The 19747-nt window shown below is 34.7% G+C and overlaps 1 protein-coding gene and 1 long non-coding RNA gene across 4 annotated transcripts; both read right to left on the bottom strand.

Moving 5' to 3' along the window:
* Positions 1-47: 47 nt before the first annotated feature.
* Positions 48-4805, bottom strand: LOC129444454 (B- and T-lymphocyte attenuator). 3 transcript variants are annotated; one of them, XM_055205161.2, is made up of 7 exons: positions 3304-4805; positions 3064-3127; positions 2277-2597; positions 2115-2156; positions 1848-1970; positions 1719-1759; positions 48-1634 (listed from the first exon to the last, which is right to left on the bottom strand). In XM_055205161.2, exons 1-7 carry the CDS (start codon positions 3307-3309, stop codon positions 1305-1307), a joined length of 927 nt encoding a protein of 308 aa, XP_055061136.2. In that variant the 5' UTR covers positions 3310-4805; the 3' UTR covers positions 48-1304. The 3 variants fall into 3 exon arrangements, with proteins under 3 accessions (XP_055061136.2, XP_055061133.2, XP_055061134.2); XM_055205158.2 differs by lacking the exon at positions 3304-4805 and having other exon boundaries at positions 3064-3292; XM_055205159.2 differs by lacking the exon at positions 3304-4805 and having other exon boundaries at positions 2115-2153; positions 3064-3292.
* Positions 4806-12954: 8149 nt separating this feature from the next.
* Positions 12955-14087, bottom strand: LOC141353339 (uncharacterized). The gene is made up of 2 exons (XR_012360409.1): positions 13417-14087; positions 12955-13024 (listed from the first exon to the last, which is right to left on the bottom strand). It is a non-coding gene; the product is annotated as an uncharacterized lncRNA (long non-coding RNA).
* Between the last annotated feature and the right edge of the window lie 5660 nt (positions 14088-19747).

The raw sequence follows: 19747 nt of genomic DNA, 5'->3' as shown, positions 1-19747 counted from the left end.
GGCCATACCAAACACTGATTGTTACTGTTGATATAGACCCCCCCCCCTTTTTGTTTAGGAACCTTGCTTTTCTGTTTATCATATGTCAAAGTATATGTTTAATTTTTTATGTTTTTTATTTTTACTTTTAGAAGAATGATTTTCAAATAACATAAAAAATAACACATATTTTTGCTATACAATGTTTTTTTTTACCACCAGGCCACTAGCAGTACTGTCTTTCTTATACCTCTTTTTTTATTCTGGCTAGAGAAACAGGGATTTGTGGAAAGAATAACATTAAAGTGCTCTTCTAATACTTGGAATTACAGTAGTACAAGTTTTCAAACCAGTGCATATGAAAGTAAAGAGTGTGATAATATACTCAAAAAATTTTTGGAACTTCCCTTTAAAGAAATTAGTCACAGTTCTCAGGTGAAATCAGTCTGACACCAGACACACCAACACTCTTTCCCAGCCACAAACTGATTTACTCTACACATTTGTATTATAAATATTCAGGTGGGATGTGATAAAAAAATGGATAAACTTACACATGTACACTGTACAATGAAAGGAGTATCTTACTTATCAACCTTAAATACATATACGCCCGGTTTCACAGACAAGGCTTAAGGCTAGTCCTGGACTAAAACACATGTTAAGCTGTCTCAACTGAAAATAACTTGCACGTACAGATCTTAAAATATGCCAGTGCCATTGATTTGTTTTAAGATACAATCCGTTAACATCGTTTTCCAAGGTATGTTCGTAAAAGATGCTTAAACAGTTTAAGATGCTTAATTTAACTAGTCCTGTCCTGGTTTTAGCTAAAACTTGTCTGTGAAACCAGACTTAAGAGTAGGAGGTCGTATGTATTACTCTTCAGCGTGGGCGGTACATAATCCCACCATCATATCTGGTAAGTTGCTGTCTCTCCCCCCATACAGGAAATGTTATCTTGCTATTGTGGGCTTCATAGTTTGTACTTTGTGTGAACATGTTACATTTAAACCCAAACAAAATTGTATGTTCATATAAAACCTTATAATGTTTTGTAAGATCTCAAATCATTAAAGCTTTGCAATACATTTTTGAAAAAAAAAATGGTTCTCTTATTGAAGAGTTACACCTTACAAAATCTGCAAAATTGTATTTATAATCATTTTTTTATTTCTTTTGTAAATGTCAATGTAAGCTCTGAGACCAAAGGGATAATAGCATCCAGCTACTATCATAAGAAACAGAGATGTCCAAAAGTTCAGAGACTTGTTCCTCCTACAGTGTCCTTTATAGTGATTCCTGTAAACTGAAAACGTACCGAATCACCGGAATCGGATTGCAGCATATTCTGAAGGCTCGGTTTCTTGCTGTACTGATCGTTTTGGCCCTCTTGACATAGCCTGGTGATTCAAAGAAGCATACACTAGAGGATTATCTTCTTCTTCTTGGGTTCTGACATTTTTACGGCAACCTTTTGATTCGATCGTATTGGCTGAGACTCTTCCAGCTGATGTACGGTCACTGTGAGATCCGGCTCTGACAGGTGTGTCATTGGCATATGATACAGCAGTGGTCAGTCGGGCTGAAGGAGGGTGAGTGTTGTGATGAGGATGAGAAGTAGTAATCAGATCCCTTCTTTGTGTTTCTATGCACTGTGGAAGTGAAAACCAAACATTTACAAAGTTCTCATTTTCATCAGACACAGTTAACATTTCCACATATCAAACAAAAGATACCTGATTTGTATTTGTCATCACATTTCTTGTTGATCCTTTCCCTATGGAAAAAAGTTAAAAACATTAAAAACCACATAGTTGCATCTAAACCAAACTATGATGTTTAGTTTCAACCCCCAAACTACTTACCTTGGCATTTGATGATAAATAATGATACAGCTATCACTATGACCACCAGCCCTATGACTCCTCCGCAGATGTACACATATGGCAATAGCGAATGCGAACCTTCTCCCTTCGTATTATCCAATACTTATAAACATGAAAAATATTTTTTAAGAACCGTTGTAATCGTTATTATTACACTTCAAGGTATTTCTCAACTTAACAAACCTACCATAAACTAATCACAACATAAAGTTAAAAATACATGTTATGCGCTTACTTGTTACTTACTTGTGTTGTTTTGATTGCCTGAATCTGAATCCACCATATCTGCTAAGAATATAACAAACATGTTCAAACAAGTAGTGCAAAAACAAATCCAAACATTGCAATTCCACCAAATGTCAAAATATTTACATCCTACATTTGAATTAGAAAATGAATGTTACTTACCTGTCACAGTGACATTAATAGAATGACTTACAGAGTTCTGGCTTTTACATCTGTATAACCCTGCATCCTCCATTGAGATGTTCAAAAAAGTCAGGAATGCAGTTCCATATGTGAAATTCTTCCAGTCTACAGTTTCTTTGTAGTTTGATTGATTTGAGGCTTTACAGTCTTCTCCATAGAGTTTGCACCATGAGATCTTTGGGATTCCCTGACATTTCAGTACATTTACTGTACAGTTTATCTTAAACTCTGTCATAACAAGAGCTTCAACCAACTTGTTTCTTGGGACTTTGATAGATGTAATGCATACGAGCTCTGACTCTAAACGAGTGGAGAAAAAACAGGGAAAATGTACATAAATAGAGAAAAGACAAAAGTATCATTATGTCAGTTCGCTAGATATAAAGTAAATATAAAATTCTCCCACATGTTTCACATAATAATGTGACAGTATAAATAAATATATAATTATATATATAATGTTTTAATTATTTTTCTTTTTTTTCAGCACCCAGTATTTAGGAGAAACTGTTGTAGATTTATATTTTTGGTTCTGTACTTGATACTTGCCACACACTCTGTCCCTGGTGTTACAGTATAAAGCTGACCCACTGCCCATTAAACCCAACAGTGAATCTGGACGTAAAGAAAGCTACAATTCTTTGACATATTGAATTTAATAACAACATTGTTTGCTAAATACATTACCTACACAAACACAATGCTGCCTAAGAAATTACATTTAACAAAAAAATTGCACTGACTACTTAATAAAGTTACTACTCACCATTTGAGTTTCCACTGACTTGAAGCGACAGCAAAACAAGACAAGCGACCAGGTTAGAGAGGAACTGTAAGAAACAGTTGTCCATAATTAAATGTCTTTAATCTGATAGAGCGTGTAAAAACTATTGGTCTTAAAGAGAACTGTACACATTGTGTGTCAAACATATGTACAAACGTGTGTGTGGGGAACAGCAAAACTAAAGTGGAAGTGTGTTGTAAAGTTCTCTATGACATCACTCACCATCATCTGTTTGTCTCTTTCCTTTTACTTCTTAACTTGTTTTTTTACCACCTTGGATCATACGCAGACTTCAGATGTAGTGTTTTACGGCATTTCATTTTCTATCTTTCTTTCTGTATCTCTGTTCTTCTTGGTTTGTCTGTTTTCGTCACAGAATGTGCCTAACCAGTTATGATGAGTTTGTAGTGGTTTCAGGTTGTTTGAACCTTGTACAGGTTGGTTGAACTTTCTTGCAGGCGTTGAAAAGAATGAAGAAAATATGTATTTCAAATAAAGTCAGTGTCGTCCCCTTGTGGATAATATCTGAACCCCATCACAATCAGTAAACGCTGACACATAATCACAATCATGTCTCAAGGTTGGAATTGAAAATATGTTTAAAACAAAATAAAACTATGATCATGCTGCCCTCTAGTGACAGTACAGACACAGTTTTTAAGAATTGTAAAGTTTCATGTTATATTGTTCTGGAAATAGGATGTAATGATCACACCGGATAACATGTTAAAACTCAACAGTGGGGGTTTATTTCACAAATGGTGAGTAAATATACAGTTGAACAGGTAAGTAGTAGATGAATTTAAAGTTTTTAAAACAAAAAGTTAAAGATTTAACCATTGTACATACACTCTATGAGCAAAGACCCAAAACACTGATCAAGTACCACTCAAACAGTGTGCCTTGAATGCACTTAGACCTCAACACTAAACACACAAACCTCAATTATGGTGACAGTCAACAAACAATAATCATTAAAAAGACAACTCTAAATACACTAGATAACTAACACAGACAATAACAACATGCCATATAAAGCAAGCAAACACTAAAATATATTTTATTTATAATACTATTAATATAATATTATTTTTAATGATATTAACAACATAACTTTCAAACACTTAATTCAAGTCAAAAAAATAATCATTGTTAGCAACACGTTGAGCATTAATCGTAGGATTAAACACAAAGTAATACATTTACTCTTCATACTAAAAAAACTTTGTTCAAGTTACTTAAAAGTTAAATATTTTACAGGATGGGAAACTGGTGTGAATGGCTAATAGTCCTGTAATTAGTAGAAAATCATTAACTTTTTATAATTTACTAGATTTTGCAAATAGCTTCAAATTATTTTTTCCATCCATTGAAATTGAGTTTGATATAAGAAGATATCACAAATTTTTGGAAAAAAATCTAATCTCTCTGCATGTAAACGTCCTTTCGCTACTTCACTTTTAGATCAAATATTAACTCTACAATGGGGTGAAAGTAGTAATGCTACACCTGCAGAAAAATAGGTACCATGACTCAAAACATAATCACCATTCCACCACAACCCTCTATCAGCTTCATTATTTTCATTACTGTGTTTCTTGTAAAAAAACACAACTTGTATTCCCAGTCAACACTTTGATCTATCAATGAAGTCACCATGAGTTTACAAGATCCTCAAAATGTTGTCACAATGTGAGCTAATATTGTAACCATATATTGAGGTCACTGCACACACTGAAAAAGTGATTCATTGAATTTAATCAATATTTTAAGGTAAGTTGTTGCAATCAATTCATTTAAGCTACATTTAAACAAAAGTTTTATATTTTATTTTACTTTACTAATCTTTTTTGTTTAAATGTAGCTTAAATAAATTGATTGCAACCACTTACCTTAAATTCATTGTGAGCTCATACTACCCATAAAGCACATGGTAAGAGAACTAATATTCTAGCGTTTGCTAATCGGAAACATGTCGCAGAGACGTCAGCATTTAATTGCAAATAATATATGGACAATAAAAAGTGAAAGAGACATGATTGTCTTTGCATTAACCCCTCCACTGAGTAGTGGAGCCATTTACTGCAAGTCAGGAACACACACAAATGCACATGGCAACTATCACTGCAACATCCCAACAATCAATCACTTCCTGCCAGCTGTGGGAATCGAACCACCAACCTCTAGGTTACACACAAGTCTGACTCTCTAACCACTAGACCACAATGCCTGGACAAATCAAATCTGTGAATCCTGGTCACTTTTACTTACAATCCGTGGCACACTTATTGTGCCCTCATACCATGAAGTCAACATTCTGAATTCACAATTAGCTCACATATAGCTCAACCTGTGATTATCACAGTATGAGAGTGGTATGACGTCACTGTGATCATCTAGTGTCCACATTGTCTTAGTGAGATATAGGAAGTAGAATGCCCCCCCCCCCCCTTGTGTTGTATTGCCTCCTTTTAACCTGCTCAACATTTTGAAATCACAATGAGCTCACATATAGCTCACACTGTGAATTATCACACTATGAGAATGGTATGAATTCATTGTGATCTCGTGTGATCGCACATGTTGACTGGGTCACTTTCAAATAGAAATATTATTTTAAAAATGACAATTAACTTTAAACCATGGGAGGAGCATGTGTAATAAGGTCTGCGGAATTAGTGATTATTGATTGGTTCTAATTGCTGTAAAAAATTTTCCCTGTCCAGCTCTAAATCCAGCTGTGGAAAACGTAATTGAATGCTGTGTGCAAAAAATTAAGTTGTTATTATTTTTTTATTTTTTCATAGACAAAGGCTATACAATTAATAAGTTACAACATTTTAAATCTAATTGTGATTATGTTTATTAAAAAAAATTATTAATATTAAAACTTAATTTATATTTTATGACATATCTGGTATGCACTTAAAAAATGTAGGGTAATGAGGAAGGGTTAGTATAGCTTTTACAGGCAACCAACAAATTTACAAAAACGAAGAGCAAAAATATAAGACCAAGACCTCATGTTTTACGGATCAGAACAACAACAACAGAACGTCAAATTAAGTTTCCAGTAGACATAACAACAGCATTAAACTTCGAAGACATCATTAACACATATTATGCAAGGTCCAAATGCAGGATTTTGCTTCATTATGTAGCCAGGCAATGCTTACCAGTAGGGGGTGTGGTTGGCTAATTAGTCCAAGGCTGAATACGAAATCGCTACTGTGTAGGTACTGAATTTCACTGGGTACCTACTTAACGTGCACTAAGACAGTACGTACGTTCGCGTTAAGTATGGACAGCATTCGCCATGTTGACGTTATCATGCGACATATGACGTAGTACAGGTTCGAGTTCATACAACCATTCAAATAGGTATAATCCAAACTATTGGAAGTTAAACAGCACGCTTTTGAGGGATAAATTCTTCAGAGAAGAAGTCATTAAAATTATTAATGAAAATTGGATGAAGGCTAAAGAAGAAAGAATATATGGAAAACATTGGGAATATACTAAATTTCAAATCCGTATTATGGCAGTCAAAAGGGGAAAGGATTTATCGAAAGAAAAAAGACTGAGACAAGATAAAATTCTTAAGGAAATCATTTCTATTTATGACAATAGCAATCAAACTCAAAATGATCTTAATAAATTAACTGAGTTGCAATCGGAATTGGACAATATCTATCAAAATTTAGCACAAGGTGCCTTTATTTGTTGTAGACGTAAATGGTTAGAATATGGTAAAAGGAATACAAAATATTTTCATAGTTTAGAAAAAAGAAATATCACTGTAAATAGCTTACATAAACTTAAAATAAATGGCCATATTTCTGAAGATCCCACAAACATTTCCAAATTTGTAGAAGAATTTTATAAACAAATATACTCTGAGCATAACAATGGTCAAAGTTTAAATTTCCTTTCTCAGATTAAAAACAAAGCACATATTATTGATGAAGCTCAGAAGGAAGTTTGTGATCGAGATATTGTTTTAGAAGAAATTAAAAAAAGTATTAATAAATTGAATTTTATAAATTTTTTCAAAATTATATTACTGAATTCTTGTTGATGGGTTTTAAGTAGGCTATAGAAAACTGTAAGCTTCCTCCTTCTATGTGTCAGGGTTTAATCACTCTGATACCTAAACCTGGTAAAGATTGTTTGTTGCTAGACAATTGGAGACCCATAACTTTAATCAACAATGACGCTAAAGTGTTAGCTCATATTTTTGCTCAGAGAATAAAAATATGTTTGGATACAATTATAGATGACATTCAGTCAGGTTTTATGCAAGGGAGACCTATCAGCAATAATATTAGATTAATTCTAGATTTGATTGATTATGAGCCTTTTATAAAACGGTTAGTTCCAATCCTTGATTCTGATTGGTCAATAGGTGTGCTTTATTCACGATAAAACACTGCTATGACCGTTTCACCCAACAGTTCTATTTAATATCACTGCGCCCTTAGCAACACCCTTAGCAACACATAAACATATAATGAGACAAAGTTTGAGAACAGTTTGTTGTTTTTATTTGAACTTTCATGTTATTGTTCACAGTCAGGGACTATTTTTTCTAGCAGAAGGAATGCTTTTATTGATTTAACTTCATGAAAGTTCGCGTCGTGCCTAACAACGCCCTTCAGCCGTTACTTATTCACGATACAGCACAGCCTCTCGTACCTTATTGCTTACATATAGGCCTAACCGACAACAGTTACATTTTGTTTATAGATATATATAAAGCCTTTGATACTGTAAAACATGATTTTTATTTGACTTACTAGACTTTTTTGGCTTTGGAAAAAACTTTAAAAGAGCAATACAAACTTTATATAGTGATTGCAACAGTTCAGTTAAACTTCCTTGGGGAATACTCATAGATTTGGAATTTCCAGAGGCATAAAGCAAGGAGATCCTGCTGCTCCATTTTTATTTCTGTTAGTCATGCAAGCAATGGCATTACACATAAATAATGATTCCTTTCAAGGTATTAAAATTTTAGATAGAGAAATTAAGTGTTGTCAGCTTGCTGATGATACAGCAATATTTTTGAAGAATGAAATGTAGGTTAAAAAAGTAGGTTATCGCTCAAAGGTAGAGTCATATTGTCGAAGACTGAAGGACTTGTGTAGTTTATCTTGCAAAAGTATTGGATGTTCCTAAAGTGGTTACCAAAAAAATTGATTCTATTCCGTTTAATTTCTTATGGAAAAATAAGCCTCACTACCTAAATAAAAATATTTTATGTAATCCATACCATTAAGGGGGTTTGAATGTGATCGATATACATTCTTCTAACATTACCTTTAAATTAAATTGGATTAAACATTTTATTAAATATAAAGATAAAATATGGTATATAATCCCAAACTTTATTTTCAAAAAGGTTGGTGGTATAGAGTTTCTCCTAAGGTGTGATTATGACATTAACAAACGTCCTCTTCAATTATCTAACTTTCAAGGACAGGCTCTTTTATGTTGGCTCCTTATTTATAAACACAATTTTTCTCCCCACAGACATTTAATTTGGAATAATAAATATATTAAATATAAGAATAAATCAATATTTTATTGCTTTCGCAATTGATTAATGACAAAGGTTATTTGCTTTCATATTCTGAATATTTAAAGAAATTTAATATCCCAATATTGCCAAAAGAATATAGTATTGTATTTGATGCTATTCCAGCTGGTTTTTTAAAACTATTACAGGGTAATACAGATTCAGAAAAGAAATTGACCTTTCAAAAAGAAATTCTTATAGATGGGATTAATATTAAAGATTTCAAATGTAATAATAGGTTTTTTAGAAGCTTGATTCATCACCCTGTAACATGTAGAAGCAAACAATATTGGGGAAATATTTTTGGGAATTTGAATTGGCCTTTAATTTGGACTTACAATAATAAGTTCTGTATTACTAACAAAGTTACTGAGGTTTATTTTAAAATTATACATCTAATTTACCCGATGAACAAATTCCTGCAAAGATTCAAAAAGGATCTTTCAGACTCTTGTGTATTTTGTAATATTAACAATGAAACTATTGTACATCTTTTCTTTGATTGCATATATACACTCCAAAAATGGCCGGGTCATTTCTGAGCCACAATGGGCAAATATTGGACAGAAGTCATGCTGGGCCAAAAATTACCCCATGCTGGGTCAAAAATGACCCAATGTTTGGTTGTTGTTGTGGAACCATGGGGTATAATAACCCAGCAGTTGGGTTAAAATAACCCAGCATTGGGTAAATTTTTAACCCAGCACGTGTTCTGTCCAATATTTACCCATTATGGGTCAAAAATAACCCAGCCATTTTTAGAGTGTACAAGATTTTTTTGGATCAATATTGAAAATTTGTTTGAATTATTCTGTGGAGTGAAAATCAAAATACAGAAAAAAGATGTTATTTTCTTTTATGGAGAAAATGATTTCCTTAAAGGTCATATATTTTTTTTTAAATCTTATTATCTTATATGGTAAGTTTTACATTCATAAATGCAAATGGGCTAGGACTAAGCCCAATATTACCCAATTTAAGGTTCAGATGAAGATATATTTTGAAACATTGAAAGGACTTTCAAACCCTAAAGCTACCAAGACTATGACATATTATAATGCATTAAATTCCTCTTTTTGAAAGAATTGCATTGTATACCCTCTTTATTTTTTTATTTTTTTTTCTTTCCTTAAAGTGTATTTCTTTTACTTTAAATGTTATTTGTAATCTTTATGCTTGCAATGGTGTTACATGATGCTTTGATTGTATAATTATTTTGATACATAATAAAGCACACAAAAAAAAAGGTTCGAGTTCATAGGGAACCACAAGAACCGACAGGAGGATGACATCACAATAGCGCGAGAGCAACTCGAAATCAGATTTCTCCGTGTGATTTCTGGAATCGCTCTAACGGTTCTTGATGTCATTCACCTGTTGGTTCTTACAGCGGTGCATAAACTCGAACAGACATGAAAACGTTTGCGTGTGTATGAGGAACAGGTGCACTAACACCTGATCACATCAGTAACTTGACAACTCTACTACGATCTCTGTCAGTGTTACAGATATATTACATAATTTTGTAGTGGACAAAAATAAGTAAAACAAGCAGATTGTAATTTAATATCTATTGTCAGTTGACAACTGTGCTTGAATGCAAATTAGACAATGCAGGCAATATGATTATATACATTTTATCCCGAATGTTATTAAGTGTATTATGTATTTTGTCTTGTTTCTGGTGCCGGGATCCTGACACCCCCGTATACGTGTTTGTGTGGAGAGTCATGTGGTCTGTGTTTATGTTTTGTGTACCGCATGCTCTCCTGTCTTAAGTCTTGACCCTGCCCCCTCGTTTCCTTGTTAATTATTCATGATTAGTTTATTCCCTTCACCTGTTTGTCATCGTTCCCTAGTTTAGTTTTCCCTATTTAATGCCATTGTGTTTGATGTCCTGTGCCGGTTCATTGTGTATCGTATGATACTGCTTGCGTGTGCTTTGTCTGTCCTGTTAAGATTATTTTCTAGTCATTGTCATTGTTTGCCCCCTCGAGGGTATTTATGTTTAATAAACATCTTTCAGTTAAGAGCTGTCTGCGATTGGGTTCTATCCACCACCACACCCTGACAATACTGAGGATTCGGACGTACTACTCTGTTCACGTGCTGTTTCCCATACTACATTTTAAGTAAGTAGGCGGTTTCGGATGATACTTAAGTACACGTGCCACTGAATCTCGCGAGAAATAGTCCAAAATCCCGCTAATTCTCGCCTACCCTTACGAAAAAGAAGTTTATTCAAGTGTGCTATAAGTATACTTTTTTTAAACTTAAAATAAGAAAGTATACTTTCAGTTGACTTTTTATGTACTTCTCTAAAATGTACTTTAGGTACTTCTCAGAAATATACCTAAATTGTACTAAAGTATACTTGACCTATACTGACCGAAATGTCTAAGTATATTTGGCCTATACTTGTTTACTGACATATACTTAAAAGTATTAAGTAAAAATGCAACAACAAAAGCTACATCAAGAAAGCAGCAAAAAGCCATATGATTAGCCCTGGTGAAAAATAAATATACTTTATTGTATTTCAAGTATATTTAACTTTGCAATAGTACATTACAAATATACTTAGAAAGAAATGTACCATCTTTGAATATATTGAAAGTATGCTTACAACATATTTGTTTACAATTAAACTTTTAACATATTTCAAAATAATTATAATTTAGTATATTTTCTAAAAGTATACTTTAAAAAAATATATACTTGGAGTTAAAGTTCTGTGCAATTTTCAAGTATACTAATTTGAGCTTATTTTAAAGTTTATTTTATGTATACTTTGTCTGTTAAAGTTATCATTATAATGCACTGACAGCATATTTATAAAATACATTATTTAGCATCCTTTAGAAACAGTATATTTTAAGTAAATTTTGAAAGTATATGTAGTGTACAAATGTATATTATCTTTATGGAGAAACTTTAGTGTTAGTAAAATAGTAGGTTATTAACTCTGTGCTGCAGGTATACTTGCAAGTATTCTTTTACTACACTGTAAAAAATACTTTGCTGCCTTAAAATTTTTAGTTGAATCAACTCGGATTTAGAAGTCATCTCAACTTACTGTTATTTATCTTGATTAGAGACCAGTTGTTATAACTACAGGTGAGTTGTTATAACTTATAAAATTAAGTTGACTCAATATTTTATAAGTTGTGACAACTAATCTTTGTTGACATGACTTGTAAATCCGAGCTGATTCAACAAAAAATTTTAAGGCAGCAAAGTATTTCTACAGTGTAAACTTTTAGTCAACTAGTGTACTCATACTGAAAGTGTACATGCAAGTGTTCTGTTAGTGTACTCTTAGTAAACTAGTAAGTTACTAATTGTGTGCTGCAGGTATACTTGCAAGTATTCTTTTACTATACTTTTAGTTAACTAGTACTTTACTTTAAGTGAACTTTAAGTGAACTTAACATCATACTATAAATATATATATGTATATATATGTATATATATGTATATATATGTATATATATGTATATATATGTATATATATGTATATGTATATGTATATGTATATATGTATATGTATATGTATATATGTATATGTATATGTATATGTGTATATGTATATGTGTATATGTATATATGTATATATATATATATGTATATATATATATGTATATATATATATATGTATATATATATATATGTATATATATATATATATGTATATATATATATGTATATATATATATGTATATATGTATATGTATATATGTATATATATATATATATATGTAATGTAATGTTACGGGGTCCAGCAATAGTCCACGACCTTCAAGTCCAAAAAAAGTGCGTCCATCCTTCACAAATTAAATCCAAACGGCTCCAGGATGATAAACAAAGGTCTTCTGCGTGTAATCCGTGCTGTGTTGTTGTAGAAATATCCATATTTAAAATGTTATTAACTTAATTAACTACCTTCCGGTAGCGCCGCCATTTTAGAGTCATCTGCATTCAGGATGAGCGCTTACGCAGCATACAGCGGTTTCTCTGCTGCTGCTCTGTCCCCCGCCCTCCGAATTTGTCATACGTCACTAAGAAAAGTGCGTACACTACGCTAATACTCTCTCCTGAGTCTAAGACATCATATATTTAGCACTACCTCATAATCAGAGAGCTTACTCCAGTCTAAATAGAAATCAGCCACCCAGGTCACGGCACCAAAGATGTAACCCTTATTTGTGCTTTGTCCCCTCGCCTATTTGCCTGTAGTGAGAAGTCTCTGCGTTGTGTTTAAATTTTATGGGAAAGGAGAGGACACAAGGCTTGACTGATGGTTGAACAGGGCAGCTCTCTTTATTTTCTCTGATGCAGACTCTTTATCACCACCCAGCTTTCCAACTTTCCAACAGGAAAGAGAAAATGTGTTACAATCACAAATTATGAAGAAAACTGCATATAAGAGCAAGTAAATTCGAATAAAGGATCAAAACGAAAGTCAAATCCAATTAAATACAAAAAATGCTAAACATATTGAAATATATATAAAATGAAATGTCTTTAAATCAAGTTAAATGAAATAATGAAACAGTAACATGGGATAGGCCAGACATCATGGTGCAACACATAAGTGCACAAAATACTGCCTTTAAATGTTCATCTGCCTTCAATAACTCCATGTATATTTTAACTAACAGCAATAAAGTTAGAAAATGATCCAAAATAACATGGATGGGCATTTTAAAAGAATTATTTATAAGGATTGCAAAAGAGGGAAACAGAGCATATCTTACCTTTCCAACAGGAAAGAGAAAATGTGACTAGGTCATAGCTCCACCCCCTCAAAGGAAGTGCTCTGAACCCAGATATACAACACACAAGATACAGCTCCCTCTAGAGGACAAACTTTTAACATCAACCCTACATACAGTTAGAGATTATTTCAGATTATCTCCTCGGGGATGGAAGGGAATAACTCCAGTAATGATATATTGTTTGATTTATGGAGCGAGAAAGTTGAACCTACACTTTCTAAATTATATAGAAAGGGTCTGGATTACTACGCTACCACTGATGATATTCTCACATGGTGGCGCATGGTTGGTAGTGAACAAAGAAAATCCAAACATGCTGAAATCATTGAGCTTTGAATTACATGAAGTGCTTGGAGCTACGTAAAATGGCTGGACAGGTTAAGTCTATCCTGAATTCTAAGTGTGTTGAATTGAATACCAAAAATGCTGAATTACAAAAGTCAGAGGCAAAGATCCCAAATCTTCAAACTCAGATAGATCAACTATCATCTGAGCAGTTAGCCCTGGCTAAACAGTGTGAGAAGTATAAAGACATTATTGCAGATGTAAGGGCTAAACTAATTGTGCGAGACACTAAGTCTCCCCAAACGCTTGACAGCTATGGGACTAAAAATGATGCTACTTGTACTAAAGAGAATGTATTTTCCAGAACCCAGAAAAGTGTTCCTATTTAAGTGATTGGGGTGATGCATCAACATGCTGGAACAGAACTGCATGATGTGAAAGAAGCATTAGAGAGTGAGAGAGGGAGTCAGGCCTAGTTAGCTTGGAAAAATTGCCTAAATGGTTGCCACTTGTTGTAAAATTTGGCGAGATTACCTTTTTTGGAATATCTTATTTTTTCCAATTTTAAAAAGGACATAACATCAGTCATCCAAAATGTACTGGATGGGGCATTTGTTGCTTTCCAATTAAGGAGGAGATGGCGTCTCACTATTAAGGAAGTGAAAGCCAGGATTTCTAATTGCACAGATGAAAAGAGATGGTATTCTTGAGGAGTACCAAAAATGGCTACATGCGGAGAGATATTAATGGTTTTGAGGAGCACTTTAGACATGGTGTCAAAATAAGTTTGCCAGATATTTCTTAGAGTTGGACAAAAGAAAAACATATGTGCAAGGGTACAGGGTGAGCCAGAGCATCTGTCACAGACATCAAGTGTATTAGGAAAAATTTGAAATAGTCTGGATTTAGAATAGTGACATCTGAACACTACTTTAAATTGTATTAAAGTCAAGCGGGCACAAATTGAGGCTTTGTGAATGCCGTTTAAAACAGAGTCCCACCAGTCAACATCAAAGTCCAACCCCAACTCTTTCTCCCAGGCCTCCTTTGTCCTAGAGGTTAGATGATCATCGTAGGACTGAATAGTACCATAAACTTTCGAGATTAAAGATCTTTGTGAAGGGTTCAACCGTAAAAGACTGTCCCATGTCTGTTCAGGAGGGAGTTGTGGAAAATTAGGAAATAAGGTTTTTACACAGTTCCTAATTTGGAAATACCTAAAGAGATGTGAAAGTGGGAGGTCGAACTCACTAGCAAGATTTGTGAAAGAACAGAAAACCCCATCTTTATAAAAATCCTTAAAACATTTCAGACCCTTATCATGCCATAAAGTGAAAATAGAATCAGTTAATGCAGGTTTGAACGCATAATTCCTCAACAGTGGACCTGAAATAGTGGGAGTAAGAAATTTAAAATGCTTCCTAAATTGAAACCATATCTTTAATGTGGAAATGACCACTGGGTTGCTGGTAAAGCCAGAGGGGTTGACTGAAGCCATGCCAGACAATATTGCCAGTAAAGAGGACGTAGGGGATGATTGTATTTCCAACTGACACCAAGGTATGTTAGCCAGTTCTAGCCAAAATATAGTTTTAGTTATATTCGCAGCCCAGTAATACAATTTGAAATTTGGTAAGGAGAGGCCACCATTGAATTTGCAGTTCTGAAGTATTTTCAGCCTTACTCTAGGTGTCTTACCATTCCATAGAAAATGAGATACAACTGAATCAATGTTTTTGAAAAAACCTTTAGATAAAAAAATAGGTAGGCACTGGAACAAAAACAGGAATTTTGGGAGGACACTCATTTTAACCACGTTAATTCTACCGATCAGGGACAGGGGGAGGGAACCCCATCTTTGGAAGTCGGCTTTAATCTCAGTCAATAGGGGAGAAAAATTTACATCATAAAGAGTTTTGTAGGACCTGGCCACATGAACCCCCAAATACTTAAATCCCGAAGGACTCAGTTTGAAGGGGATATCAGACTGAGAGAGCTGCATTGCTAGGGCATTGACCGGATAACATTCGCTCTTCGAGACATTGATCTTGTATCCCGAGAACAGACCGAATCTGTGAAAAAAAGAAAGGATAGCAGGGCACGCCTCTACAGGATTAGTGATATACAAAAGCAGATCATCAGCGTATAAAGAAAGTTTGAATTCAACATGAGAGCGCGTAATGCCGCTAAAAATGGGGAGAGATCTCAAATAAATGGACAGAGGTTCTACGGCAAGAGCAAAGAGGAGGGGAGACAGAGGACAACCTTGTCTACAGCCACGATTTAAGGAAAAATAACTAGATTGAATATTATTGGTTATGATACTGACACAAGGTGACGTATAGAGAAGTCGTATCCATGATATAAAAACACTACCGAAACCAAATTTCTTCAAAACTGCAAACAAGTAACTCCATTCGACTCTGTCAAACGCCTTTTCTGCGTCAACAGAGATTACAACTTCTGGAATGGCGGCAGTTCCTTTCGAGTAAATAATATTTAATAAAGTACGAACATTGTAGAAGAGCTGGCGTCCTTTTATGAAGCCTGTCTGCTCCTGAGATATAATTGTCGGAAGCACCTTCTCTAGACGACATGCCAAGGCTTTCGCAAGAATTTTTGTATCGACATTCATCAAAGAGATAGGTCTATAAGAAGTACAAAGCTCGGGATCTTTGCCCTTTTTTAGAAGGACGCTAATAGAGGCCTGTCTCAAAGTGGAAGGAAGAGAGTCATTTGACAAAGATTCTACATAAACAGCGTGTAATAGCGGGATAAGTTGATTATGAAATGCCTTGAAAAATTCAACCGGGAACCCGTCTGGCCCAGGTGACTTATTATTTTGCATATTTTGTAGTGCCAGTGTAAGTTCTTGCGTAGTCAGTGGAGAATCCAACTGATCAATTGCATCTGTGCTCATATCCGGAAAGTCTATATCATGCAAAAACGCATCCATATCAGTCAAATCCGAAGGAGATTCAGAAGTATACAAAGATTTATAAAAGGATGAAAATACTGAATTTATAAGATCAGGTTCCTCCACCAACATCCCCGACTCATCTCTAACATGAGGTATTAAACGTGAGGCTGCTTGTCGACGCAATCTATGAGCTAATAATTTACCAGACTTGTCTCCATACTCGTAATATTTGGCCCGAGAGTGTAGAAGTAGCCGCTCTGCATCATTAGTTGTGATCAAGTCTAATTCTGTTTTTAATACCACACGCTGCCTTAATAGATCAGGAGACGTGGATGAGGCCAGCTGTTGATCCACAGATTTCAAATCAGCTGATAATTTTTGAATGGTTGACGTTCTTAATTTCTTCAAATGAGCTGAATATGAAATAATCTGACCCCGTAAATAGGCCTTTAAAGATTCCCACAGGAGCGTCTTAGAAATGGGTTCCAATTCAGATTGGTTGAGAGATATAAAATCCTCAATTGTACTTATAATAAATTTATGAAATTTGTCATCAGACAGAAGAGATATGTTAAATCTCCAGTGGGTGGGGTAACGAGGTTCAGACGAGAACTGAATATCCAAGGTTAAAGGTGAATGGTCTGAAATAATAATAGGATGGTAACAGGTATCTGTCACTTTGGGCATCAATCTGGTGTCAATAAAAAAACAGTCGATACGGGAAAATTTCTGGTGTACATGTGAATAAAAGGAGTATTGTCTGCCAGTTGGATTGCGAACCCTCCAGGGGTCAACGTAGCCATTATTGGACATAAAACTACTTAGAGTTCTACACAGACCTCCTGAAGCTCCAGTAGAACCAAGCTACAGACCCGGTGGCAAAATGAACAGGCTTTGTAGTTCCTGTCATAAAATAGGCCATACAGAGGAGAAATGCTGGTCACTGGGCAGGGGCAAACCTCCACCTTATTATTTGAAATGTAGGAAATCACTTTCTAAGGACAGATGTAAGCAATCTGGTTTTGCAGGTAAAACTCTTGCTGAGTTGACTGCATTGTACATGCAAGGACTCCAGCTGTTAACATCACTTGCTAGTGGCTTAGCAGCCAGTTAGCATGTGTTTAAGGTTATGTCCACACGAAGCCGGTGCATTCCCTATCCGTAAACACGAAACCGACTGAAAGCGGTGTAGTATATATGCCGGACCAGTATGGGGCACTGTAATTCTGCCACAGATATACACTATACACGGAGAAGAAGACTTTGAGCATGCGCATAACCAATGTATGGTGTTGTCCATTATCGCTTGTTGGTCACCACAATTGCATAGAAGCAATAGATTTTGCTGTAATAAAGCTAGTAGGCTTTAGTAGCTTCTGTAGCACGAACACAATCACGTGTTACGTGTGACGCTTCCGACACGTGATGTGATGACGTTTTCGCTTCACAAAATATACGGATTGGCTGTACAGACGAAACCGCAAGGGTGTCGGTTTCAGATTTATCCACTTTAGGACCCGGTTTCAAAAAATAGCGGATTCAGTCTTCCAAAACGCCGGATCCGTGTGGATGAAACGCCAATACGATAACAAATTTATACGTATGCAGTGATACGCGTTTCCGTGTGGACAGCCCCTAACATTCTCATAGATGATCCTGTTTGCATTTCCTGATTTGTAATTGCTTGTAATGCATTGTTGTTTCTATAGAACACAAATTGTAGTTGTTTGTTGTACTATATGTACACATAGGCTAATGACGTTAATTTCTTGTAACACTTGACTGTTTCCACTGTAAGTGTTTGACAAAACATTTAAGTGAGAGATTGTTGAAGCTACATGTATTCTAGACCAGTTGTCTTGTGTTAATGGAATAACTGTTGCTCTTGAAATTGTCTACCAGTTTCAAGTTGTATGTGTTTCTATGTTGAAAGATTTGTCTCCAAAGTGGTAAACTCTGCTATTGCTCGTATAGCTGCAGTCAGACCCTAAAGAGGAGCACAAAAATGCCATGTGGCTACATTGTGTTATATAATTGCATTCATGAAAATGTTTTACCTCACAACAGGATCCAGTAGCACTTTTACCATGCTTAACTAAAAACATGGGTGTGAGAAGATTTACAGAGCCAGATTACAATCTCATACTTAATATCAAACTGGCTCCCTGTTTTAACAACAGGACTAAATTTGCATCACAATTTTATCTTCCTCACTTTTGTTGCAGCATGGTATTCACACATAGCCTCAGTTAAATTCACACATAGCAAACACAATAAGCCTCACTTTAGTCATTATTTAAAACTGTCTGATTTGAAGCATCTGTTTGGTTTCCTTTCAAAAAGTTTGATTAGTTTTATGTCTCAAATATTGAAATCTTGATAAAGAGTTATTTTCTATGTGTAATAATTACATTAATTCTGCTATTATGTTTTAAATTTAATTTTCCTTTTATGCAAGACATTTAAAACTGTCATGTTCTTTGTTTTCATTTTGTTCATTTGATTTATAATGGTTATACTGGAAAATTAAGATCTTTAAATATCATGTATTTGGTTACACTATATTGTTGTTGTTGCTTCTAATGACAAACTGGGTTGTTAAAAATAACATTTACTAAGTTAAAAAAGCATTGTAGTTACATGTTTCCAAAAACAATGCAGATCTTTTATTCTTTTTTCTTTTATTCTCACCTTGACCATGTTTTAATGTATTTGACAGGGATTTAGGCTCAAGACCAATCTGACCATTTAAAACTTGAGTAACAAATGCCATATGCTTTGCTGTTTGTTGTGCCATTTGCTTGAATCACATGATTCCTGCTGTTTCACATCTTGGGTGTTGCCTCAGGGGCTGTCCACACGGAGACGCGTATCACTGTATACGCATAAATTTGTTATCGTATTGACGTTGACGTCATCCACACGAATCTGGCGTTTTGGGAGACTGAATCCGCTATTTTTTGAAACCGGGTCCTAAAGTGGATAAATCTGAAACCGACACCCTTGCGGTTTCGTCTGTACAGCCAATCCGTATAATTTGTGAAGCGAAAACGTCATCACATCACGTGTCGGAAGCGTCACACGTAACAGCAACAACAATAACGG

This window comes from Misgurnus anguillicaudatus, chromosome 3 (genome assembly GCF_027580225.2).
Source record: "Misgurnus anguillicaudatus chromosome 3, ASM2758022v2, whole genome shotgun sequence".
Classification (NCBI taxonomy): Eukaryota; Metazoa; Chordata; class Actinopteri; order Cypriniformes; family Cobitidae; genus Misgurnus; species Misgurnus anguillicaudatus.
Note: the sequence above shows the minus strand (reverse complement) of the source record. Positions and strands in the feature narration are given on the sequence as shown.